The 27,296-nt window shown below is 40.2% G+C and overlaps 1 protein-coding gene across 4 annotated transcripts; it reads left to right on the forward strand.

Annotated features, from left to right (window-relative positions):
- Window positions 1-826: 826 nt before the first annotated feature.
- On the forward strand, window positions 827-26,391 carry MMRN2 (multimerin 2). Of its 4 annotated transcripts, none has more exons than XM_082764441.1 (7): window positions 827-1,725; window positions 13,787-13,909; window positions 14,967-15,073; window positions 16,340-16,387; window positions 17,717-17,890; window positions 18,986-20,890; window positions 22,632-26,391. In XM_082764441.1, exons 1-7 carry the CDS (start codon window positions 1,442-1,444, stop codon window positions 23,018-23,020), a joined length of 3,030 nt encoding a protein of 1,009 aa, XP_082620567.1. In that variant the 5' UTR covers window positions 827-1,441; the 3' UTR covers window positions 23,021-26,391. The 4 variants fall into 4 exon arrangements, with proteins under 4 accessions (XP_082620567.1, XP_082620569.1, XP_082620566.1 ...); XM_082764440.1 differs by having other exon boundaries at window positions 828-1,725; window positions 16,322-16,387; window positions 22,632-26,388; XM_082764443.1 differs by lacking the exon at window positions 17,717-17,890 and having other exon boundaries at window positions 22,632-26,390.
- Window positions 26,392-27,296: the final 905 nt, after the last annotated feature.

Here is a 27,296-nt window from a genome sequence, read left to right on the forward strand (position 1 = left end):
TGGAGGAGTGACTGCAATAGCAAGAGCAGGTTTTGTCCTTAGAAAGACCAAAATCTTTCCCTGCCTTCCCCTGTGACGCTGCTGTGCCCTTGCCCTGCAGTGTCACAGCCACCAGTCAGAGAGGGCATCTCCATGTTTCTAGGTACTTCCATTACACATACAGGAGGTGCAAGCAGGAATAGAGGGCTCCAGATCTAACCTGTGATAAGGAGATACAATCCTACAGTCTTTAATAACAAGATTTTCTAAAAACAGAGAGACTTTACCCTCAATTTTTCAGCTGACATTGGAATGACTCCAAAACCCCTTTACAGTTAATACTCACAGGACAGCCTGAACTTTGGGATGCACATCTCATCATTCAAACCAAGACATGATCCAGCAGTCCTGCACCAGAATCCCCACCTACTTTGTCAGGGAGCATAACCCTGTTTTAATTTTATTCTTAAAAAATGACCGAGTGCATCATGCTGCAAGACAGGGAGGAAAGAAATATACTCTGCTTTATGACAGCAACCAAACCTAAAAGCAGCACCATAAAGTGAAGCAAAACCAGTTAAAAAACCTACATCAATTTTCCACAGCCTTTTAAAAATTATTACTATTAGGATGAGGTGGCAGATGTAGCTCCATATAGGAGCTCTTGGCAAATACTTTCTTGTGATATCGATTAAAAATGAACAAATAAAAAAATTAGGCTTAAGATTTAGAGATGACAACTCCCCCAAAATTCCTAAAAATATTCAATATTCTTGACCCCTCTGAAGGTCTACTTGAAAATCTTAAAATTTGGTGGGAATAGAAAAAGATCCACAGAGTTATTTTGCAAAGTCACACAAAAAATGGATGTCTAAGTTTTTTGCACCTACTGTAAGCATTCCGTCGCTAAAGCCGGGGTATTTCAGCCTTTACATTTGGGGAAAAAATGCAGATATTAGAGTAAGCAGGTCTGTGATATTTTCTGGCACAGTAACAGGAGCCTGTTACACCACTCAATATTTTCTTTCCTTTCTTTTCTCTTCCTTTCCTTTAGAGCTAACATCCTTTTCCTGTGCCTGAGGGAGAAGGCAAGTTGATAAAAGCTGAGTTCCTGTTCACAGATAAGTTTAGAAGGCAGCCAAACTCAGAAGTTCCTTGAATAAGTTATATTCCTACCACCTTTTTTTTTTTTTTTTTTTTTTTTTTTCTCCTTTCCTCTGTCAGAGGCATTTGAGCCCCACACAGGAACCAGGCTCACATTGTTCGATGGCCACAGACATTTCCACAGTAGCTGGGAGGGTCGAAAGCTTTTTCCGCTCTTTGTTACAAATCTTTTTTTTTTCCTTCCTTCTTCCAACTTTTCAGTTAAAGAATATTGCCAGGGCATTCCAGAACTAATTCAGGCTGCGCTTCAGAGACAAGAACAAGAGACAGGTGTAACCAGGTAGGAAAAAAGCCCACGATGCTTGTGAAGCTTTTGCTCTTCTATCATGCAGTAGGACTGGCAAAGCTGGCCAGGCACTCCGACCATCATGGGCATCACGAGGGACCCATGCACAGCTCAAAGCCACCAAATTACGAGACCTCTGCGTACTCTCAGAGGACTCCTCTCTCACGTGAGGAAGAAGGTTACTGGGAGGCAGACAGGCGCAGGGAGGATGTACGAGACTACCCTTCAAGCATCATCTCCTCACATCAAGAAGAAAGAGCGGATTTTGAAGCTGCAAGCTCACAGTCCCAAAATGGGTAAGTACCCAAATATGCATGTTATACACGTAACGATAGTGGAACCGTGTTCAATAAAGATATCCTGCTGATGAAAGACATTTTTTGGTTAAAGTTTTTCTTTAGAACACACTAGATTTTAGGGAACTATCTATATCCAAACAGGAGGGGTTTAAATGTTTTATCTACAGGAAGATACAATTTAATTGCTTGTGGAGGATGAAACCATAGATGGGACTGACTCTTTCTCCTAGTCCAAGACAGCTGAATGGACTGAGGTGCGTGGACACACCTGGCATAGCAAAGCCATGGGGTCAGGGCTTTGCAGCTTTCTTGTAACAAGACGAAAGCAAACAAACAAACAAGCAAACAAAAAAACACAACAAAAACCCACCACTGTTTCTGGCAAAGCAGAACTAGACAAACTTCATTTACTGCCTTTTTCTCTTTGCACCCCATTATGGATTTTTGCTGACTGTGGCAACTTTTGCCTAGCACCAGAACATACCAGCTGCAGACTTGGGCCTTGGGAAAGAGAAAGGTGGGAAAGAGAATGGCAGGATGTTAGCTAAGTAAAAATAGTGAGGAATAAATATAAAAGGAATAACAAATAAGCATGAAAATGACTACAGATTCAAGCATTCCTCCTCCTGAAAAACAAACAAACACCATATTTTAACAATAGTGAAATGCTTCTCACTGTCATCATGGTCATCTTTAGCAGAAGCACAGCCAGTCTGAGTAGAAAAAGAATGCACTGCACTAGAAAGATTTCCAAACGCTGCCATTTTTGAGTTTTACAGAGCATGTAAGTAGGTCTCTGAATGTTTAAAATAGATGAAAACCAAGCAGGACAGTGTATGAATCTTTTATAGCACTGATGGAAGGCTACTGCAGAGCCTTGTTTGGGAGAGCTGAAAGAGCAGCACAGCGAGTGCTGTTCACAGCTCACTGCTTCAGGGTGCTCCGATATTTTTCTTCAAATGCTCTTGAGGCAAGGAAAAAAGGGAGCTGGTAAGAGACTATAAAACCTTGTTCATGGCATGTTTCCCTTTTGTGAAAATGAAAGAAAGTATGCAGTCATGTTTCTAAATCATATCTACATGTAAAATTAAGGCCTCTGTTCTGCATGGTGTTTCCCTTCATAGTACATCCTCCCACAAATCTGTAGCTCAAACTGTTAAGTCATTTTCCAAATCCTGCAAGTATTGACTTGCAGTTTTCTGATGGATAGCGTTCAATAACGATACATACTGTTAACTCACTAACTCCTGACTAATGCTCTGTCAGAGCAAGGAAAGCAAAGCAGAACCAGCGCCCTGGCCCTCCGTGCATGCTGTGCTGCAAGGTGGCAGTCATTTGATTACTGGTTGAAGCGCTGAGGGCATTCTAAAAACTAGAAATATTACAAAAACTCAAAGGTGTAAAAAAGGTGTACACATAGGTCAGCAAGACACTGTAATATAATATGCTAATAGGGATTTCTTCCTTTGCTATGTAACTTTGTTGAGCAGCAACTTGTGTAATGCTGTTCAGCACAAGCTATTACTCATCCTAATTTCCTCCCAAGAAGAGAAATACTTCCTCCTTTTATGGAGATAGTTGCGTAATGAGTCAAATCACAATGTTCCCTCAATTATAAAGTAACGTTGATGACTACAGGCAATCAAAATCTAATCTGGCAGTAACTCTAAGGTATTTGTTCTTTTGCTGAAGAAATCACATATATAGTGCACAAGTAAAGAAATGCAAGACTTTGAGAGGAACTGTGGCCAAAACTGAGCGGAAAGAGTGGTGATAATAAGGGATGGCACTGCTCTACCTGTACCTGCGCTCCAAATTCTTCAAGTCACTGCAAATGGCTGAAACAATGTACCTTCAGGCTCCTGAAGCCCTTAAGTCCGTATCAGGTAGTTGTGGCCGGAGCAGCCTGCTGTGCATACACAAGAAGTTATCATGAGTTTGGTATTTCCTCCCTGCAAATGTGACACGTGTCCTGGAAAAACCATTGAGAAGCCAGAGAGAACTAGGAAAAAAGCACCAGGAGTTAATGAGGAACTAAGAGACACAGGGAGACAAACACACTCCATAGAACAGGCTGAGGTGGGGGAAACAAACCAACAGGCTATGGCTATATAACTTTGCCTGTGACTTCTAGTCTTTCTCACAAAAATGGTATTTTTTGCCCAAACTCTTGCTGTTTCCCCAGTGTATCAAAAATAGTGGTTGTTACAAAATATCTTTACATCTTTTTAAAATAAATGTTAGAGTATGATTTTTCTTATTGTGGCTATTTGAATAATTGGAGATCATAATGACTAATGTGTCCACAGTAATTAGAGAGAATACCCTGTTTTCTGTTTCAGCATGTAACGTGAAATGACTCATTAGATCTCATTCAAATGCTTGGATATGTGACTTCACTAATGAATTCTTCTCAGAATAACAATAATAAGGGCTTTAAAATCAGAAAATTGGTTAGAAGTCACTGGCCTCAGGTGACTTTTAATGAGAAAAGTGTGAACAATAATCTTTTTGTTTTGCCTGTTCCTTAGAGGAAGAACTAGGCAAGAGTTTAGTATCTTAGCTGTTGCTTGTATCTGAGTGCACCAGAGAAGCTTTGCATGTTCAAAGTGGGCAAGTATTTGTACGTGTTATTTACAAAATAAAAACCAGACAGTTTTCCTCAGGAAACCATCTTTTTCTTTTTTTTTTTTTTCTCTCATTTTTCCCCTCAGCTGTGCCTCATATGATCTGATCAGTTTGACATTACTTACTTCCTCATGGAAGAGGTAAATGGATCCATGTGTACACACACTTCCATCAGAATTAAAAAGGGAAGTGAAAGCACAAGTATATGGGGAGATATGGAGCATATTAGCATCTGTTTTAGCTATGAAAGATGAAGAGTAAGAACAATAAAACCAAGTTCTGGATTTCATAAATACTCAATGCATAATACCCATAATACATGTGCACTCCTCATCTCCCATGTGAAACAGATGCTTAATGCTGAACTTCATAGGAATGCTCTGTCGTCTCCAGTGACTTTCCTTTGTGTGGGTATGGACAGCTAAACTGAGCCTTGAAAACATTCTGGGGACATGTGGATGTTTTAAAAGTGATCCAGAAAACATGAAATAAGAGCTTACAAGTTTGCCTCACTTCATCACCTACTGTAATACTTACCACTAGGTGTAACCAGTTCAACTACTGTCTGATCAAGTCATATTGAAAGGCATAATACATCAAGGAGATAATACATCACAGTTGTTATCCTGAAAATTGCTATGTAAACGACACCTGATAGCTTGTGAAATCTCATCATAAACTGACAAGCCACCTTGGAGATTTTTGTCTCTTCAGAACCACTTCCATCAGATAGCTGATGACAGGTAGCCAGAGCCTGAGCTGATGAATGTGATGAACCAGCCTTTGAAACAAAAAGGTCCCTGGCCAAGGGAAGAACACAACATTTTATCTGTACCCTTGCCATCAACCCACCTCTATTTGTCTAAGATCCATGGAAGGACCTATACTGTAATTACATTCAGAAGGGTTTCTTTCCCCTTCCTCCAAACAGGTTGTTTCTTGAACCAAACAATGCAGCACAGCTCCATTACCAAAGCACTGTAGTGGAAGGCTCTTATATTTTCTCAGCATTGAGAAGAATTACAGCTGGCTGGCTTTAATCCAATCCGTGTGCCTGCAGCCCCAAGAACAGTCAGGTTGACAACTCGGATTTCATGCACTTAGTGTTCATATTTCATTTAAAAACATAAATGAAGCATCTAAAAGGTGCAATTCCATCACATGCTAGCTTGGACAGCACAGCCTCAAGTCCTCTGTGTCCTCAGGTGGCCTGATCTGTCTGTCAAGTAACACTGTAAATGAGACCACTTAAGTGTTCCAGGTTAAAAATAAACTTAGGAAAAAGCAGAAGCTTTTTTTAACCTTCCCCCTCAGTAACCACGCTGACAGAGTTGGTCCCAGATGGATGGCTCACGCAGTAAGGAAGAAATGGACTGGGGTGATGAGATGGGAATGAGCAGAGGAACTAAAGCTGGATTCCCTGTCTGTAACCGAGTCTCTCAGAAGTTCTTCTCTCTTTCCTCAAGTGGAGTCACTGTGAAGTAGCCCCTGCCCAGATTTACTGTATCTCCAAGTTGGGCAGGTCGTTTAGTTCTCCTTTCCCTTTATTTCACAAACACATGCTCAGTCTCCCATCTATTGCAATTTTTCTTACAATTAAAATATTTACCAAAAAAAAAAAGAATCCCTAATTATAAATAGAAAAGGCAGAAATCTGCTGAATAAGTAAATCCTTGACTGTATTAACATATGTCAAGGTTTGTATATGCAGTTCTGTCAAGTCATCCTTTGATTAGAGTGCGGCTTCCTGATGTCAGGCAGGAGCATTGTTATCTCAGTGAAACACACGCCTCTCCCTTCAGCTCTGCTCTGAGACAGCCACAAAGCAGGCGTCTTCTTGTGATTAGCCAGGGTGTCAAAATATGGAACAACTATCCTCTGAAGTGTAAAGAAGCAGAGAAAACCAAAATCTCTCTTATTCTAGAGAAAGTCTAGAATGCTCATCCTTAATAGCTTGTTTTCTTTGTCTGCTTTTACAGGAAAACATCCATTAATTTAATTAAGACCAGTTTAATACTGACTCATCTATTTCTTCCAAATTACACAGGGGCTTTCTTAGGAAGCTGATGGGATACTGAAATTTCCCACCAAAGTGGAATAAAACATAGGCTTAAAATAAAACAGGCCTTGGAAGAAATGCAGCTAAATGTGATCCTCAGCCCCTGACATCCTGCACACGAGTTGAATGGCCATTGAGTGCTCAACAATAGCTTGTGCAGTGCCAAGTTCGTTAACAGGAGCAATGGATTTCCTATCAAAATTAGGCACTTGGCTCCTTTCAGGACTTTTGGAAATTCTCTGATAAAGCTTCTGCCTCAGACGGTGACTGCTGGCCAAGAACACCGCTTGCTATTTGACTCCAGCTCTCCTGAGTAGCACGTGGAGTGGCTCCCCACTAGTGTACTTGATGCGAATGACCAGTTCCTGACGAAACACTGCTTCATTGCATGTGATACAGTAGTTACCAGACCCTTGGTGTCCAAAGGATTGTCTTACTTCCTTTGTTACACAGCTCATTAGTGCAAGCTTCAAGCAATTCAGCAGACAGCAAGGGGTCTCCTGTTAGTACAGTGACAGACTCCCCATCAGCACTGCCAGCAGGTGGATCCCATGCTGTCCTGCTTCTGGGACCAATATCCCTGAAACAAGTCGGCAGTGGCCAGCCCTGAACAAACTGAAGCTTTTGCCAAGGCCAGCCAAAAGACGACGACGACAGACCTTGGTGCACACTGTCCTCACCCTGAGTGCACGCAGTTTGGCAAGCTTGCCTTCCTCTGCATTTTGACTCCCTGGCACCAGCACAGCCATGCTGGGAAGTGGCCACTGGCTGTGACACTAGCTCAAGGCAAAGTCTGACAAAGAAGTGAGAGTGCTATATTAGCAGTGAACTTTCATCTGCAGAAATCAAAAGATGAAATCCAAGTGTAGGCTGCCCTCAGAGCGGGCCACAGAACTTGTATTGTTGCAAGGATAATATACATGAGGTAATGGCTGCAGACATTTTGTGAAGAGAGAAAAGCCTCCTGCATTTATTTTTCTGAAGTAGCTTGTACAGCAGTTGGGCTTGCCTCAAAAGCAGTTGCAGCCAAGTCTGCTTTCTCTTGAACACCTGCTTACAGCAAGGCTCCAAGCTGAGGACAGGATTTACTCAGAAAGCCTTAATTGCACTAAGTTTTTAGAACATTCTGCAAGCCAACTGACAACTAACAACATACTAACAGGCACTACTGCTGAAATAAAAGTGTCATTTAACCAGCTTTGGGCAGTGGCAGACTTGCAGCACTGCAGGGAAATGCAAATACTTGACACTACCACTGCCACTCTTTCAGCCTAGCTTTAGGTAAACTGCTAATAAGTCAGTCTACCTTAATTAACCTTAAAGGAAAACTGGAGTAGTCCATGGGATGAGGTACAGGAAAATCCCAGATTCCTGCCCAAGAGGGAGCTCTACCCATTAGCAAGGAAAGACAGAGACGCAGGAAATGTAGTAGTTTCTGCTGCCTGACTGTAATACACGCTGCTGGCTGCTCAGAGCAGAATTCACTGATGTGCTGACAAGTAAGCAGTAATCACATGCCAGCTGCTAATTAAAAGCAGGGCCACACCTTGTTCCCTCTGAGAGCCAGTACCTTTTTCAAGTACTTAATCCCTTTGGCATTCCACAATGAATAAAGATACGTCCTCCTCAAACTGACACACATGGCCCTGGCTTACACTAAATTAAATGTAATGCTCGATCTCTGTTTTATGGAATGCTTTTTCTTGGTGAGAATTTTGCACTGCAAGGAAAATAGCACACAAGTTGTTCTGCAGCTAAAACCTCAATCTTTTTTTCCACTTCAATTGATAAATGTCAGAAGTTCATATAACTTAGTGGAAAATCACTAGAAATTTGAACAGAGCAGTCCTCTATTGTCATCTAGTAGCACATTTTAGCAGCAATAATTGCATATCTTTGCACTGCACAGCAAATGAAAGTGCCAGGGGCCTGAAAAGTTTTGCACTCTGTCAGTGATAGACACAAATGGCTGGGCAGGAGTTTTCAAAGTAATTACAGAAACTGGCTTCCTTGAGATAGAAACATGAGGAAACTGACGTGAAGGACAACTCAATTGTACGAGTACAGACAAAGGAATAATAAAACTTATGGAAAAACAATGTCCTGAAGCTTTTGAGGCAAAAATTCCACTGACTTAGCAAGTGTCTACAGCAACACATTACAGTGCCAATCAGGAGAACAAGAAAAATAAACGTGTAAGTACATAACTGAGCTAGGAGGACATTATTCACATCCACCATCACGCTGCTATTGGCACTGTAGTGCTGTATGAAAAAAGAGCCAACCTTACATTAATTTTAGCATGATGTTACTGATAGCAGACTAGGCACCTTGCTTTATCTCCTACCTTTTGAAGAGTTGTTCCATTTGCTATAATAGCAGGATGTCTGACCAAATCCTAAAAGCAGAGACAGAACTGCCCGTATTTTGCTATGTTTCAGTAGAAGCAGGGATAGGATGCCATATAAGAAAAAAAAACAATAATTCTAAGTTCAATTTTTAGTTTTAAGACTTCAAAGGTTAAAATAAAAGGAGCTTAAACTAACCTAAATCTGCTGAATCTTATTTAAATATAGGTTGTCTTGTAGCCAAATTTATTTAACCTCACAGAAAACAATACACTTCACTCAAAATAAAGCAGAAATAGATGCATGTTAAGACTCTATTCAATATGGAGATTAGAAGAAAGACTAAAAAAACAAACAAACAAACAAACACCTAGTCTAGTAAAGAAAACTATTCAGATGCTTTTTTCTGGGTTTAAAAGAAGATCAATTTACTTGGATTGTAAAACAGGAAAAGCAACTGAACAAATGTGTAGCCCTGGTTTGCTAGGGTTCACTAAGGCGTTGCTCCAACTTGCAGTTCTGTTATAAACTTTACCAATCCCTCCCCTGGGGAGAAAGCTCTTCTGCTCTCCTCACCCAGCAGCTTCATTCTACTCCCCTCTCCTTGGTAGCAGAGGCTTAAATCAAAAGGAAACCCTATTAAAGGGAACAAAAGCAGAGGGTGTTAAGTTGGTTATATATATTCAGCGAGTGAAGCTACACAGTCACAAAGATGAAAAAATGCAGGAGCAGAACACAAAGCTTCTGTGTCCCAGAAACAAGCTGAATAAAGAAACTCCTATGTGTGAAAGGGCAGTTCTTTGAGACTTCATAGCCCACTGGTGTCAGCAGCAGAATTCCCGCTCGCCTCACTGAACTTTAAATCAAGCCTTTTCAAGTCTTTAAATTGTTCCACTAACAATAAAGAATGACACATTTCCCTCAAGTTTAATAGAGTCAAGAAGTATTTCTAGTAGTAGATAGCGAAGTTCCCTTAAAGGAAGCATTTGACAAGATGTGCAAAAAATACTGCAATAGAAATTTCACCTTTTGGCACACATATCTATATTGCAGCTTATTACAGATGGGGAAAATATGCTTTATGTACTTGATGGAAGAATAAATGTTTGTAAACTTCAAACTCAAAACCACCAGAACTTTTTGTGGTTAAAACCCAAACTTGATATTATACAGCTACTCAGCTCCATGAGTAAGCTTTTAATATTAGGAAAAGGAGAACTAGTGAGAAGGTAAAAAACAGAAATAAACATGACCATCATTAAAAACAGTTTTTACTGAAAGTCTGTCAAGTTCTCTGTTGTTCATACTAGTCCTGCATAATGCATAAGTGTCCAAAACAAGCATCAGTTTGGGATCAAACATTGATTCAACTCCTGATAGCTCACAACGCCTTTCTGTTGGTGGGAAACTAGAAGTACACACACAAGACGCATGCAGCACATCAGTGGGCTTAGAAGAGAATCCTAATATTTTCTACTAAGTTTGGATGTGCAACATAGCAAAACACTCATTCTCGGTCACACGCATGCTCATGCATGTAAACATTTGGTTTAGATTTGTACGGCTTACATGACTCAAAGGACTTGTTTGGGAGCTGCATATGGTGGGAAAAGCAAATCAGCACAGATTATGATTCATGGGGCGTGCATTGTTTTCATCGAGGAAAAGCAAAACATGAAAGCAAAAGAATCCTATCTGAAAAGGAGGTTTTCACATTGAATGCAGGTCCTGCCGGGATCTGGCAGATATCCCACCAGGCAGGTCCGAGGTACTGCACCTCGTACCAGTGCCAGCTTGGTCTAACAGCATGGCCAGGTCAAGTTATTTCCCCAGAGAAAAAAGGGCAGAGGGGATTTGAGCTGGAAAAGTCACTCCCAGCGATGGCTTGCCAGGCACGTGACAGAGGACTGCATAAATACAAGCACAAATCAGGTCTCTGTTTCTGGGTTATTAACTGTATGCTGCCACTGAAAAGCAATGCAGACTTCTAAAACCTGGTGGACTTGCACACACCTCGGAGCCAAGTGACAGCCAAAGCGTGTACATTGGCCTCCTGACATTAACTGTGCTGCCTGGTCACACAGGCAGAGCACTGGATTATTCAAGAGTAATAATTTAACAAAAGCTTGAGGATTTGACCTCTGGTTCAGTCCTAGGGAGCAGAAGTACCTAGGGGCAGAGCTCCCACAGAAAATAGACACAAAAACTCATCCAGCCATTCACTTAAAACTACAGCTCACCAAAACAGCTCTTTCGGCTTGGAATCAGAAGAAAAGCTACAGCACATCGCTTCAATGCTCAGCTTTTACACCTGCCTCTCAGAAAGGAACAGTTTTGTCTGCAGGGTGCTCACTGATGTCTCAGTCACACTGCCCCCTGAGGAGCTAGGGAGCAGAGAAGGCCTGGGAGAAAAATGTGCCCACTTTGCCCAGGCTTTCTGCTTTCCCTCTCCATGCTTCCAGCTTCCTCCCCTTCTCCAGGCTGCCCTGCTTCTCCCTCCGCTGCTGTGGCCACAGCTTCTGCTTTTGTGTTCGACCTGGTTCCCCATTGTTTCTGCAACTCAGTTAGAGAGGCAAACTTTTTCCATATATGCTGATTATCAGAGATTTGGTTCCTGTGTTCCCATTTAAAAATATACTGCCTAAAGTTCAGTTGTTGTTTATGAGGCACAGCTCTCCCCCACACAATGCTCTGCTCCGTTTTAACACAAACCCATGGAGTACAAAAACCTCCCAATCTTTCCAAATATCCCAAGGGATATGACCAGTATTATAAAAGGCCTGAATCTGCTTTTGAGAATCTAGAGATTATTTCTTATGTGAAAATAGTTTAACAGCATGCACAATGGCATATAATATGATTTGTAATTTCCCTTCAGGCTTCATCTAAGCAGATACACTGCACGTACTGACACCTGCAAGCCGTAAGTTCACAGCAATGGCTATGACTATAGGGGATGCTTGCAGGCAGGGAGAGTATGCCTGCAGGCATACTGTTAGAGATGGCAGACAAAGGAAAAAAAATCATAATGTGAAAATAGCACCTGTTTAAACACCAGATTTAGTCCTGTGCATTCAAACTTTCCAGCAACAAATTTCTGACTATGAGATTGCTAGCGGCAGCATCAGGAAAAACAAGGTTACAAAACCCAACCAAACAAAAGAGACAACCATAATGAACAAATCTTGCCATCACTAATACACCTGTCACTTGGGCATCCAACAGCAGAGCAGCTCAGTTTTTGAGATTTCAGTGGTCTTCAACCAGGACAGCTAATTTCATGGCCATCAGAAGGGTGGTTCTTCTGCGGGTGCCTTACCATAAGGAGTTATGAAGATCTCAGACAGCTTTTGCAGCCAATCTCATGCCAGAATTTCCTTCTGGAATATACACAGTGGAGCTGTGTGTCTCGGTTCGGACTCCCAGCAGCTCTGAGGGACTGCAGGTCCTGCTGCAGAGTGGGAGCTGTGCTGTAGGGGCTGTGTTCCTGCAGGCCACATGGGCTGTGTGAAGCCGCGGCCGCACAGCCTCAGGCAGAGGCCGAGCTGGCAGAGCTGGTGCCTCACAGTAAGCGCATCAGCTCTCTGTGGTAACAGGCTGCCCAGCCCCACAGCAGCCTGCTTCCACCTGCCTCTATTGAGAGGCTCTGGAAAGTTAAGCTGAATTATCTTCAGCCATGACGGCGGTATATAATTTTCACTTATTTCTCCCCACTGCTCAAGCTTACCTCTTCCTAAAGGAAGAGGATTAGCACATTTTCATCATGCTGCTGAATGTTATGCTGCGACTTCCTTATGGCCCTGTACATACAGCTCCAGAGATCCCCGTGCTCCCCTGCAGCGGCCAGGACCGCGGAGCCACACCACCAGAAACCCCTGTGGGACACCAGGCCCATGCCTGTCCTTAAGGTGGGTAGTGTGTAAAATGCAGCTGCTGGTTCAGTGACCCTCTCTCAAGATTTTACAACCAGAGATAAACAGTGAGGCAGCAGGGACTGCTGGTCTCTGTACAGCTTCTTGGTCCCAACAAAGCTGTCACGGCCCTCTTCTACGCATCGCTACCCATGGAGCGCACCAGGGCGCCTTGGTGTTTAACTGGTGAACTTCTGTAAACATGTCATCTGAAATAAGGCATTCAATATGTGTACAGACTTCCAACAATAGCTGCAATTACACATTAATCAGATGCTATTCATCGTATTTTTTTTCCATTTCCCCCTAGAGTTATTACTTCTCACACCCTGTCATTAGTGAACTTGGTTTTTAAACATCAAATTTCAACCAACAATACACTTCATCTTGACTTCTAACTCCTGAAAATAAAGATGCTCATCTGCACTCTGAAATCAACAGATATCTACACAGCTCTGTTTTGGAAAACTGACTGAGGTAGTTATTAGTGAAACTCACTTGTCCTTGACAAAAGCACAAAAGCCAAGAAAATAACCTTCATTTCCCCAATATTATTTTTCTGTAGGGCATGGCAAGAGGTTATTTCAAAGTTAGCCTAATTAATAAAATCTGATTAGTTACTGGATCGTCTTGAAGCAGCAATGCTTCGGAAGACACCGATTATTAATGGAATTTCTGTAGGATTAAGTTTCCAGAAGCAGTCAGCCCAGACACGATGAGTCAGACACGAAGCATCTGAACTGGCAACACGCCGACCCAGGCAATTTGACATTTAAAGTGACATTAACCTGCAGGTTATCGTGGGCTGCAAATGCCTCCTGCTAAATGAAAGGCCTGGAAATGGAACTAATGCATCAAAGTTCAGACAATCAACCCTTCTGAAACAAACTCTGATAAGCATTCTGAATGAAAACAAAGGAACTGGGAGTTGAGGGAGAAGCTAGCAAGCATTTTCCACTTCTATGATGATGAGGAAAATCTCTCCAGCTGGAGGAAAAAAAAAAAAAAAAAGAAAAAAAAGGTGGTCCCTCTGCATCTCACACTGTTACAAATAGACTTTAAAAGACCTTTTTCAAATTCTTTTCCTGACTTTTTTTTCCCCCCCCCATCAGGAACTGGTGTTCCTTCATGCAGTCCCGCCTAGTAACATACATAGAAGCCTGCATGAAAGAGAAGTACATTGTCAACTCCCAGCAGCCCTGTGCGAACGGAGCTTCAGACTGCCAGAAGATCATGTAAGTACCCCATACAAAGCCACTGGAGGCAACAGAATCTTCTGTGAAGTATCTAAATGATACTTTCAAAATTATTTAATGGCATGTTTAAAAAAGAACTGAAGTACCAACCACACACACACAAGTAACTTCAAAAACAAAAAGAAAAAAAATAAAAATAAAAACAACTGCTGCCTGTGGCCATCAGTGAGACTGTTCACAGTTAGAGACACGCAATTGCCCAAGTGCTCACTCTTCAAGACTGGCTGCCCAAAGGGCACTGGTGGAAGCCAGCAATGTCCCTGAAGGCACCATACTTGATGCATTTTTATAGTTGTAAGACATTGATTCTAAATTCACTTCTTAAATGAAGCAATATTTAATACCCATTTAATAAATATTTTCACATTTATGTCGTTCATTGATTTGTGAAATAGAAGTGCTTTTGCTATTTGTTACTACAATTCATTTTTCTCTGAAACAAAAATAGTTTTACGATCACTTCTAGTGGCAGTTTTAACAAATTTATGTCTTTCTTGGTGCCAGTGCCATCCTGCAATGGTTGCTTAAAAACAGAGCTTTCTCTACAACTCATCAGCACATGGCAAATGTTAAAGCTCAGTCCAAGCTCAAGTGCAAAGGACTAAAACAATAAATATTCAAGTTGCATTTCTGATAGTTACAGAAATTTGCCAGCTGTAACATCTCTCTAAGACTCCTGTCATACTAGTGCCAATATTTTGGAAAAAGTCTCTGCTGGACAACAGCAGGGGTGTGAAGTAGACTGCTGCAGCCCTGCTAACTGAATACCATTTATATTCCGCCAGCATGTATGAATCTCCATACACCTCCTGCTGGAAGCAGCAGTCCTGAAAAGCAATCTTATGCGGGGGAAAAAAATGCTGTCAATTACTGCTTAAATGTTACTGAGCAATAATGATAGAATTTATGACAAACTTCTTAACCACTTTCTGTATTAGTCATCTAGGACACACTTGGCACCAGACTACAGTTAGTCAGTGAATTTCCATCAGCTGACAGCAGCTTGGACTCTAACACCTGGACCCTTATTCTTTAGGTACAGGACAGCCCTGAAGCCCATCTATCAAGTCAAACAGAAGGTTTTGAAATCTTTGCAGTGGAAGTGCTGCCCTGGATTTACTGGCAAGGACTGTGAACAACGTGGTAAGGAAAGCCAGAGAGCAAGCATGAGAATTCAGACTAAATGATATTCACTGTGGCAAGAAATAGCAGTTTGCCTATTTGTTTTTCCTGTTTGAGGATTGATGCCTTATATTCTTTGGTCTGCTATGCAGTGATCTGGGGCAAGCAATAGGTATAATTAGCTGCAAATAAGGCTAGTATAGCATCAGCTACTTTTCTCTAATTTTCACGGATTGAGAGAGGTATTCATTTAGCCAGGGCAGGAGGGGGGCAGCCAGATGTACAGCTCCACCTAGGAACATCTAATTCCCTGTAGAAACTGAAGAAATTAGGTAGCAACACAAGCTTATGGCCTGTCTGAAAGTTAGTTTACAGGAAAAAGTAATTTGGTAGGGAAATGGCCTTGTATCTAGTTTCAGACAAACCCTGAACTACCACAGCTCCTAACACTACATAATGATGCCTGCAGCTACTAAGTAAAAGAGAAGGGAGGACGGTGTGGTTTTAAGACTGGACTGCTTCATGAAACTAGCAAGATTTAGCAGATAATACTTCATTTGAAAGTGGAAGAATAAAAGTTGAAAAAAGGTAATTCCCCATAGTAATTAAGACAATCAAGAGTCAAACATTAAGGTGAAAATCTTTGTCCAATTCACCTACCCAAACGGACTCCGCTGATAAAACTGGAGTTTCTGTTTACATCTCTGTGAGTTTAGCTTTTCTCTGCAGATACCTTTTCTTCATAGATTTATCTCTAAGGTGATGCATGTGCTTTCATTTGTAATGTTAGCAGGATTTTACCAAATGCAGTGCATCTTGTCCAGCCCCTCCTCTGTTACACTCACTGACCAAAACCAGCTGCTTCCTTATCTCCTCATTTGTAGAGCATCACCTGCTGTAGCTGGTGTACCACCAGAACATTCAGGTAACTGGAGTAGCAAAGTGGAATCTGCAGAGCTTTTGATAGGACTCTCCAGAAAACAAGCATCTATTTGTAACAGACACATTTCTTATCAGTAACACAGCATGAATTTAAAAAACACCCCCCCTACCACACAGCATTAGCATTTACACAGTGCTGCATGTCAGTGCAGTGCCACAGGTGAGGTTCTCCTGACATGATATTGCTTGCCCTAGGAAACCTGCAGTGCAGAAGCCTGTCTCCACATCTGTCACATTATACATGAAATTGCCCTGTCTTGCCTTGCTGAGCTGTAGTGGTTTCTGTATCTGAAATGTTTTCACAGATGTATCACATGTCAATTGCAGATCCCAATTTCATTCCAGTGCCAGGAAATGAAACTGAAGGATGGGAAGAGGAGTTCTCAAACCATAGTATGTTCTTGAACTTATTTTACTTGCCTTTCCCTTACCTCTCAGTCACTGCCCCAAAAGACACATTTTTAGCTGCTATTTTAACATGATAAGCTATAAATGCTATCTGTAGTGAAAGCATTATTTGGGAACGCTTTTACTCGATGACATTTCATTTATTGGCACTAATGAGGGCTTTTGCTATAACATTGCATGAATGCTCTTGACAAAACAGCCAAAAGTTTAAAAATTAGCTGCTGGCTGGTCAGTCATTATTGACACCTAGTGAGTGCTGGTGTGTTAAACCTTAACACTACCTACTGGTAGAGTTAAACCTTTCATTAGTACGGATGTTTAACTCCTTGTTCCGCTCAGTGGATTCACAGGAAAGCACACCATGCTCAGAAGATTTACCAGAAAAAATATCTATTCAAAATGCCACTTCAGAGCAACTACCCAGTAGCTTTGAGAATATTGTTATGAAATACCACAGAACCGTACCTCAGGCACTCTGCCCTGCCAGTCTAATATTCAAGAAGGACCTTTCCTTACCCTCTGGGAAAAGGTGGGGCCCATAGTGCTATTAAATAACTTCTAGCAACTGGGTTTAGGGTAGCATTACAGCCCTGAAAGAGAGAGTCTTCTTCAATTTATGCTCTCAGCACTGAGTGAATAAGCAAGCAGTTGCTCTAGAGGATTCAAGATTCTAAAACATTAGATTGAAAAGTCAAAGGTAACCCTGGAGGGCAAGAGGCCCCGAGGATGGCGCAGTTAGGGTTTCTGCATACACTTTGAATTCTACAGCTCAAATTAGCAGGTATTTATTTAGAGTAACATCAGTTAAAGGGCCACTCAGAGAGAGTCAGCTGTGACATGTAAACCCTATGCTCCTGAATCCTTGAAACACCTTTATTTTTCTTTCATCCTGTCCTTTTATTCTGGTTTGTTAAACTTTGCAATCCTTTCATTCAATTGGATTGAAAGCAGTCATTATTCCATAATATTTTATGGCACGGGGAGGTCTTACATGAATATTTTACTGCCATGATGGCAAACGTGGCTGAAGGTCTTTTGTTAATATTTAAATACATACTAAGTTTCCATCACTGTTGGGGAAAAAAAAAATAAAAAAAAAAACAAAAAACAACTTTGCAAAGAAACTGAGTTAAGCTACTATAAATCAATAACCCCCTAAATGTCAGAATGTCAGTGTAAATCAATAACCCCCTAAATGTCAGTGCAAGATTTCCAGAGCAAGAAGTACAGTGGTGTTCTCAGAGCTTACAGGTCTTGTAGGAATACGCGCTGTACTCCATTGCATGACACTTTCTTCTTGAATCTTGTGATTAGTGTCAACATCAGTGGATTCAACAGAACTGTTGGAAGTCATTCAAAATCAGGAGGCATTACTGGATGATCTTCAAAGTGATATTCATCAAGCAGTCAGCAACTTAGGTGATTTACAGAGAATATTTGAAAACAACGGTACAAGCATGGTGTTTGAAGTGAACCAGAGCAATGCAGGTGAGAGGTCTGACGAATTATCAGCCTGCCAGCAGGCCCTATAAAACCATGCAGATCAGAAGGAAAACCTGGAAACAAGAATACACTGATATCCCTTGGTCTGCAGGTAGCTTCCAAAGAGAGCAGAAAGTGGGTGAAATTCCAGTACAAATTAACAAACCAAATCCAAGCAAAACTTGAAATGGGAGATGAGATGAAAGGCAGATCGCTTTGTACTTTCCTGAACTTTCAGAATCTGCCTTAACCACATAATAAAGAGGTTGCTTGTACTAATTTGTTAGCTTACTATTCTGCTTCTCTGGCCGCTTCTTTCCTGCGGGGATGCAGTGTTAGGTTTGGTTTTTGTTCTTTTTTCATACTCATGCTAGATATTATGATGTGCTGAATCTCAGACTGGTGTATGTAATAAAAATAATTTGCCCCTTTATTTAAAACATTATTCCTGCTGTATATTGCAGTGAAAAAACAACAACATTTGACCTACTAATGCGAGCCACTGGCTTACAGAAACATTTTCTAATGTACAGACTATTGTCTTCACTGAACTTCAAGTCACTCAGTTTGAACCCTAAAGTTAAAAATCAAGCCTTAGTATAATGCACACATAGTACAGATAACTCACAGAATTTTCAAGTTATTGAGTCCTGGCCTGGAATATTCAGATGCTAGGATGCTGCCTAACTTTGTGAAGTAGAAGGTACATTGTAGAAAGCATCAGAAAAAGAACAGCATGAAAAAGTCAAATAAGCACACCAAATGAGAATTATTGTGAAAATGGGCAGTTATGGCCACTAACAAAACTGTTCTCTAAGGGTTTAAAAATGCAGTATTTTTCAGACTTAAATGGGGCAGACAATATATATCTAAGTTACTGTCTGCAGACTTAAAGATACAGCATGCTTTGCACTAACTTGGATTTAAAATTAGATTATTTTTGCAATTGTAAAAACTATTGCATGTGCTCAGATTTTGGGGAGTAAGATGTCAGTTACTGTGGAAAAATAGATACTCAAGTTATCCTGGCCAGATTAAGATGCTTTCTTAAAGCAGAATTTAAATTTAATTAATTACTTTTTAATCTTTCTGTGTTAACAGATTTACAGGAAAGGCTTCTGCAGCAAGTTTTGTTTCCCCATGTGGAGAATTTTCTTAGGAAACATTTTAACCCAATGTGGGCAAGCTTCAACAGAAGCTTACAGAACCTCTCCAACATAGTGAGAAACCTGTCCCACGATGTGGAAGTCAACAAGAAAAGCATAGAAAGATTTCAAGAGAGCACTGTACCTAAGAGGGAATTCCAAGAGCTAGGAACTAAGTTTGAATCTAAAGTCCAGGAAAATGTGGTGAAAGCTGATCACATAAGAAGGGATATAGAAAATCAATTGCAAATGCAGCAGGCTAGTATTCACTATAACCTCACCATGATCAAGGCTGATACTGACACAAAGCTCAAGAAGTACCACAAGATCCAGCAATCGCATTTCTTAGCTTTGAACAACAGCTTAACAAACATGAAACACGAGCAAAATAAACTTGAAAATAAATTTGATACTTTGAAAAAAAATTTATCAGAACTCTCCTCACATCATGGTCCCAAAGATGAAACCACCCAGTTAGCCATCAGACAAATAAATGATATGCTGTCAGGGCATGGAAAACAGCTTAAAGAACTTTACATGGAGTCAGATGTGGCCTTTCAGAATATTGCAGTTTTAGAGAGATGGTTTAAGGAGTTAAAAAAAAATATCTCAAAGTATAGGCCTGAAGATCTAACAATAACTTTAATGGAGAAATCACTTCTTATAGAAGAAAACAAAGCAGCAGTGGAAAGGCAGATATCAGAGCTAAACTATACTCTCTCAAATCTTCGGGAAAACTATTCAGATCTGTTGAGGTACATGGAGGAATGTAATTGCCAGAAGATATCTTCAGACACTGATATACTCGAGGAAGATTTCAAGAATATCACTTACTCAATTGAAGGCACGCAATCAAACCTAAAGGATATGAAGCAGTTAGAATCTGTTTTCAAAGATCTCTTGAGGAATGAAATTGAAAAGCTCTCCTCAACTTTTCCATCTATCCATCAGTCCCTTAGCTTCCATCAAGAGAACAGACAGCTTCAGTCACAAGTTACATCTTTGTCAGGAGACATAGTCCTCTTGAAGAAGAAAGATGAAGAAATTCATAGACACATCAAGTATCTCAACAGTTCTTTTGGTTCTCTTTTAGAAGATGCCATGCGGCACAAAATAGCCCTGGAGGCTTTACTGGGAGAAGAGTTTATGGAATTCTTGTTTGAAGAGGATCCTACTACCCTTGTAACATCAGTGGTTCAGCTGCAAGAATCTCTCAGAGAGATCTCAGATAAACTCCAAGAACAAAATATGACCTTAGAATCTCTTGTAAAGAGATTTCATCTCTTGGAGAGAGGTCAATGGAGTACTCATGATGCTCGTGTATCTTCAAAGCATTCCAAACAGGAAACTCAGACACCCTCTGCACTGGATGACGTTAGTCAGCACAGCAATGTAGAGCATATGGAACCTAATTATGAGGCTTCCAAAGACGACTCCTTGGATAGCTCAGCATATAGTGACATCATGACTCTGAAGAATGACATCAAACATCTGAGCCTGGCAATCAAGAGGCATGAAGCCAGAAATGACATGAATATCTGCTGCAATCATACAATAACAAATGTAGTGGAGCCACTGAACTTTTCTGTGGAAGTTCTCTCAGGAGATTTAGCAACCATCAAAGAGAAGCTGGAGGAACATCTGCTGATTTTCAAAAAGCTATTTGGAAGCAATGAAGAATTAGTTGCCTCCAATATAAGCCTGGATGTTGCAAAGATTCAGTCAATGCTGACCAGAAAAGTGAGAAGGCAACAGAAAGGTCAAGACAAGCAAAGACACAAAAAGAAGCTTGAGAAGCACAGAGAAAATACACAGATAGTAAGTGGAAGAAATACAGTGCAGACAGAACTTCTGGAAAAAGGTAGGTTCTTTTGTTTTACTTGCTAGCGTGCAGGTCTAGCTTCATTTTGGGCCCTGCTACAGGTCCTGCTCCTCCCTCTCAAAGCATATGAATTGTGACCTGCCAGATATCTTATGGGATGTTGAAGGAGATGTTTTGACACAATTTACATCATGCCCCTCCATCTCAACACTCTGAGTGAGAACCAAGTCGATGCACTGGTGAACTTTGTTCAAAGCTGATAAAATGACACCCATTACAGCTGCTAGGGAATTGGCCTTGAATTAATTGAACTTCAGATATTTAGAACACAAATTCTGTCTTTAGGTGCTCATGTTGATGCAGTAACAGTTTTCTCTTTCAAAGCTGATAGGGAGTGCTGGGCTTCCTTGTTTTGCTTCTTGTTCCTCTGTTACTTGAGCCTAGAAGGAATGTACTCAAAGCAACAAATCCTAGCTTATCTGGACAGATGCATTAAATTCACTATAATTTGTGCAAGTAGAACATGGAGGATTGACCAGAGAAACTCTCTCTCAGCGCTAAGCTTTAGAGACAAGTTTTCCAGCTTATATCTAACAGTAACTTTAATGGAGACATCACTGAGGCCTGTTTTTGCTGTGACATCTGCCTAAGTCACTACAACTAGTTGTTTCTTCAGCTACATCAATCTACATTTGTTTCCTCAGCTATTTCTGAACTTTTTTTTTTTAAACTGTAGTTAAGCTTCTATTGACTTTGCTTCTTTCCCAAGAATAAGATGTCTCATGTGCCAGCAAAACAGAAGTATTTTCTAAAACATGTTTATCTTTCTCCTGAGAACCCTAATTTAATGATTTTACGTGAAAAGAAGAAAGGAACATTCTTTTAATAGAAAACTAAGAGTCTACTCATGTCACAGGATCTCAATGAAAGAGGCTTTTCTTTGATTAAGGAATTTTCCTTTGTGCTTGTTTGCTTCTCCAAAAAGGATAATTGCAAGAAGACATTCCACAAATTTGAAAACATACTGCAACATACAAACTACTCCTGAAAATATGTGCAGACAGATCTCCCGACCAAATTTTCAGTCCTAGAAGTTCAATTGTATGTAGCATTTCTTTACAATAAAAATAGTGTTGGGAGTAAATAATTATTAAACTGTTTCCATTTAGATAACAACCAGGAGGCTGAAGCGATGGGAATGCTCCTGCCTTTTGCACCCCTGTCGTTGCAGCTGAGGAGGGCAGGCTCCTGGAGGGCTGCAGTGCAGTATTTTCTCACAGGAAGCAACGCCCCCAGTCTCAAAGCAAGCTTGGAAAGCAACCTGTTATCTTTCAGTGTAGAGTAAACCATGGCATTTCATAGCCCTGTGTGGCTCACAGGTGCATGTCTTTACAAGCTCTCTACTTCTGCTAACAGTCTCAGGCATGACTTAAAGAAGAGCTTTCATGTCCAAAAGCTTTTCAGATATTTTCAGTTCTTTTTTTCCAATGATGTGAACTGGTCTAGTTTTACCTCTTCCTGACCTCTCACTTTTTATAATGTTAATCTTATAATAGCTGCAAGAACAAGTACTACTTCTATGTTTAAAAAGAGGAAATGTGTTTTGGATCACAGACAATGTTTCTAAAAGACTAGATCTAGAATTATCAATGAAAAAAAGCTGTTTCATGGCTTGGGCTCTTGTATAGATAAAATAGTAAGTAATAGCTGGAGAGAGAATGCTCATTGCTAAAAATTCTAGTCTCTCATTGCTAAAATTCTGTTCTTCTCTCTTTTTCAGACTCATCGGTGGCATTCCATGTAGGATTCTCAGACCAGAAGGATAAAGAAAGAACTCTGAGACTTAATGAAACATACCTCAATTATGGACAGAGCTATTTCCCTGAACACGGCTACTTTAAAGCACCACACAAAGGTGTCTACTTCTTTGTCATCTCTGTGGAGTTTAGATCAGGACCGGCACTAGGACAACTCTCTTTTAGCCGTGGGTACAAAAGAACTCTCTCAAGCAGTCAAAGGAAAACACCAACTGGAAATACTATGACTACTTTTGCTATGGCAGAAATGGAGAAAGGGGAGAAAGTATGGTTTGAATTGCTGCAGGGCTCTGTGGTAAAACGGAGTCCACCCGGGACAACAATGGGTGGATTCCTACTATTTAAAACTTGAACAGTGACATTTTGTTTTACTGGTATCTTTTCCATAGATGCAATGGATCAATTCACTATTGCTTCATCTGTGATGTATTCAATCCTACTGCATGTGTTTAAACATAGCACTACTCTAGATTTGTCTTCAAGCTTCTTTTCTGGAAGTGTTTGGCTTTGATTAGTTGCTTATAAGCAGCAATGGATTTCCTTTCAAGTGATAACCTAATGGTTTGGACTCCAAACGTTATCAGGACACACATTCCCAAATCCTTCCACCATGAGAATTATACCTAATTAGAAAAAATGCTTTGTGGGACTTTCTTAATTTACATCACAACTTGTTTCTCTTTCCCCCTTTCTCACAAGCACCTAGAGTACTGCAGTCAGCTCTGGGGCCTCGAACTATGAATGTGGATCTGTTGGAATGACTCCAGAGGAGGGCAGTGAGGAGGGTCATAGAGCTGGAGAACCTCTCCTATGAAGACAAGCTGAGAGAGATGAGGATGTTCAGTCTAGAGAACAGAAGAATCCAGAGAGACCTTATAGCACCCTTCCAGTACCTAAAGAGGGCCCACAGCAAAGCTGGGGAGGGATGTTTGTCAGGGAGTGAGGTGGTAAGACAAGGGGTAATGGCTTTAAACTAAAAGAGGAAAAATTTAGATTAGACATTGGAAAAAAGATTATTTATTCAGAGGGTGGTGAGGCATTGGCACAGCCTGCCCAGAGAAGCTGTAGATTCCCTATCCCTGTAACTGTTTAAGGCCAGGCTGAATGGGGCTTTGAGCAACGTCGTCTGGTGGAGGTGTCCCTGCCCATAGCAGGGGGCTGGAAGTAGATGAGCTTTAAGGTACCTTCCAACCTCAGGCATTCTATGACTCTGCAAAAACAGCACCCTCCTTATGGCAAATATCCTCATCGTCAAGAAAAAAAAAAAAGAGAAATGAAGAAGAATGATACTTTAACACTTAAATGTAGCTGCTCAAAACCAAGAAGCCAGGACAATTTTACCTTTCTGTTCTGTGTGGTCCATAGGCAGTCACACACTGTTTTATTACAAACTTCTGCAGTTCACTAAAATTCAACATTTCTGTCCGTACATACCATGAACACTAGTACAGATCTATCAAACCCAGTAAGGTGCACCCTGTAACACTTATTGTTAAGCAAGGATCTTAGAAGCAGCCTAGTTTTTTTCCTTGTAGGTCTGTGCTGTATTTCAACTACACTGTAAAATTTAATAGTAATATAATATTGTCCAGATGTTTCTCTAATATATCCTAACATCAGGAAAATGTCGATGATATTCAAAAACATTGTTGAAACTGCTCCTTATTTCTACAGTTATTCCTGAAGAATGTTGGGAATATAGCACAGACAGTCCAAAATGTAATTAGTAGTTTAAAACCAAGCAAGCAAGCAACAGCGAATAGACATGCTCACTGGTCTACTGCCACTGTTGAATATAAAATAAATTTATAGTTAGAGTAAACCAAAGAGCGGAATTTCTGAACTGCCGATGTTAAAGTTTTCAAAAACCTCAAAATGAGTATGTCTGGTCATGTCCTAAATTTTTCTTCTGTCAAAGGAAATATCTCCAAAGGCTTTCATTTTAAAGTTATATTATTCCTTGTTTACCATATTTTTTACCTTACAAAACAATATATTAAAAATGTTAGATTTGCCAAAATGAAATATATCTAAAAATTCCCAATAGTTTTGATGAAATAGATAAATTCCAATCGTGTACTTTAGGACTTTTTAAGATAGCATTTTCTAACAATTACTAGAAAAATGCTCTTGAGTTTCTCTCCCCACCTATCTGCATTCTGAGCAACATTAAACTACAGGATAATTAATTAAAAACACTGATACCAGTAAACACTGCATCTAAGACAAAAGTTTGACAAGCATCTTTTGAAATAAAATTAAAACTTAGCTACAACTTGCTAGGTAGATTGTTACTCTCCTTCCAGAAAAAGGCAACAAACAAGTAAAAAGGTACTGCTTCATGTTATGGATCTGAAAATTGGTATGATTAAATTCCTTCCAGAGTTTCAAAAACAGAGGACCACATATGAAGATGTTCATAACTCTGGAAAGAGAAAATGCCATTTCTGACCTGATTAGCAGCCCCACATACTCCTAGTCAGTGCTCCCCTTCGTGTGAGACTAACTGGACAAGTCTCTCCATCTACCCGGCATGGAGCCAGGCCTGCACTGCTCTGCAGTAGGCAACACAGAGCGCCCACAAGCTCAGCGTCATCTTCTGCCCTTCACATGGCTCAAGTATCTGAGGGAAAGAAGAGAAGAAAAATGTAAAGAGGTGAAATGTCAAAAAGGAAGAAAATGATCAATCTATAAGCCTGGGTTCTTTTAGTAAAAAGTCATTGTACTGAGGTGACCCAGCCATTTTGACCAGCAGTCCTCCAACTACGGACTTCTTTGCTGGCAGCATCCTGCAGTGTTAAGTGTACTGCCCAGGTCAGGAGAGAATAAGGAACACTTCATTTCTGGTGCACTAACTCTGCACCTCATTTCTGGCACATTAACTCTGCAGCTACTGGTCAAATGCCAAAATTAATCACACTGAGGGGATATATATATGTACATATATATATGTACATATGTATGTACATATATATATGTACATATATGTACATATGTATGTATTTAAATAAACATGCTTGGTTTTTAAAGCTTTGACAGAAAACTTCAAGTGGAATGAAAACCACACAGCTGCTTGGAAAGGGACAAGGTAGGTAGTAGTTATGATAGCAGGGAACAGAGAAAGGTCTATATGTCATCTCTGGTCCTAGCAGTTATCCAGGTAGGACTTTTAAAGGTTTGTTATCTTCGTGCTTACCAGAGTTTATTTTTGTTGAAGAATAAGCCAGACAAGTTCAGAGATCACCAACTCGTGTGAACACAACTTTAATATAAAGATGATTTCATGTTTGTATTCTTCAAATACATGCTTAAGTTAACTACCTGAATACACAAAGAAGAGATACTTGACTGGAAAACTCTTGTATTTGCATTATGAATCAAAAATTTAAGGAATATAATGGTTTAAAACATTCTATCGACTGCATAAACCAGGAAGTTTTTCTTTTTATTTATTATTTTTTAATATACCCACCCACCACTATCATCAACCTGAGACTCGTATTTAAAAATATTTTCCAACTTCTTGGAGTACTTCCCCCAAATCCTCTAATTGCCAGAAAACCTTGCTGTTAGTTCCAGATTCTTGATTTCCAAATGAAACCACTAAGCTTTATAAAATATATATTTTAAGAAAGTGCCCTACATATTTCAATGTCTTTGTGGAACTTTTGTCAGTGAAACTTTTACTGCTTTATGAATGTCAGTACCTTATAGTGCTTTGCATTTTAAAATTAAAGTCTCTTCATGTGTTTTTTTTTTTTTTTCCTTCTGCATTACTAAGATGATCTCCTTACTTCACTCACAATTCATGTACCCGCTGTGTATCAAAAAGTTTACTTTCTATATACCTATCAATGCCTGTATTCTCTGGTCAGATTCACCTGAACCCATTTCACAGATCCACATCATGCCAGCTTCTGAAATCCACATTGGTCGCCCCTCATGAGCCAGTTTCATAAGGTGATTTACCTATAATTAACAGTCCTCTCATGAATCCAAGTCACACCTGGTATTGAAAACATTAACATCAGTGAGATGGACTGAAATGGTGTCTTGGGGTGCTGTGATGATAAAGCTAGAGAAAGGATTAATGAAATTTACGGAATTGAACCCAATCCTTAATGTAAACAGTTGCAAATTGCAGATGCTTCTGCAATTTGAAGTTTGTCATTTTCAGTTATCTAAGCACTTTTTTTTTTCCAGAAAGATTTTCATATCTTTAGGATATGGCACCATCCTGTGGCCGTTTCAAGGAGCTACATTAGATTGCCTGGTCAAAACAAAGACTAGTGCAAAAGTTTTAGTTACCCACAGTCCTAAATTATGTCCTCCTATAATATGATTTAAAAACCAGATTTTCATCCCAACCACAATCAGTGCTATCTGTGAAGATACTCTACAAACTATAGCCACAACGGTGAGAGAAAGTTTCCTCTTTCAAGATACTAACTGTAAAGAGGGCAAATCTTTGTGCTCTGTAAATTTCTGCAATAATGTGTTGAGGGGAAAAAAAAACATATAAAAACTAAATACAATACTTTCTAGAACACTAATGCACAAATATATTACTTGAAGTTATGGAAAAAATGTTAAAATTTTTATAATATACTGGTACCTGTTTATGTGGT

The sequence above is a fragment of the Aythya marila genome (genome assembly GCF_965140915.1).
Source record: "Aythya marila genome assembly, chromosome: 7".
Classification (NCBI taxonomy): Eukaryota; Metazoa; Chordata; class Aves; order Anseriformes; family Anatidae; genus Aythya; species Aythya marila.

Coding starts and splice junctions, on each gene's coding strand:
- MMRN2 (XM_082764440.1), top strand. CDS start 1,442: ATGCTTGTGAAGCTTTTGCTCTTCTATCATGCAGTAGGACTGGCAAAG. Junction 15,074..16,321: donor CAAGGACTGTGAACAACGTG/GTAAGGAAAGCC, acceptor TGTCAATTGCAG/ATCCCAATTTCATTCCAGTG. Junction 17,891..18,985: donor AGTGAACCAGAGCAATGCAG/GTGAGAGGTCTG, acceptor CTGTGTTAACAG/ATTTACAGGAAAGGCTTCTG.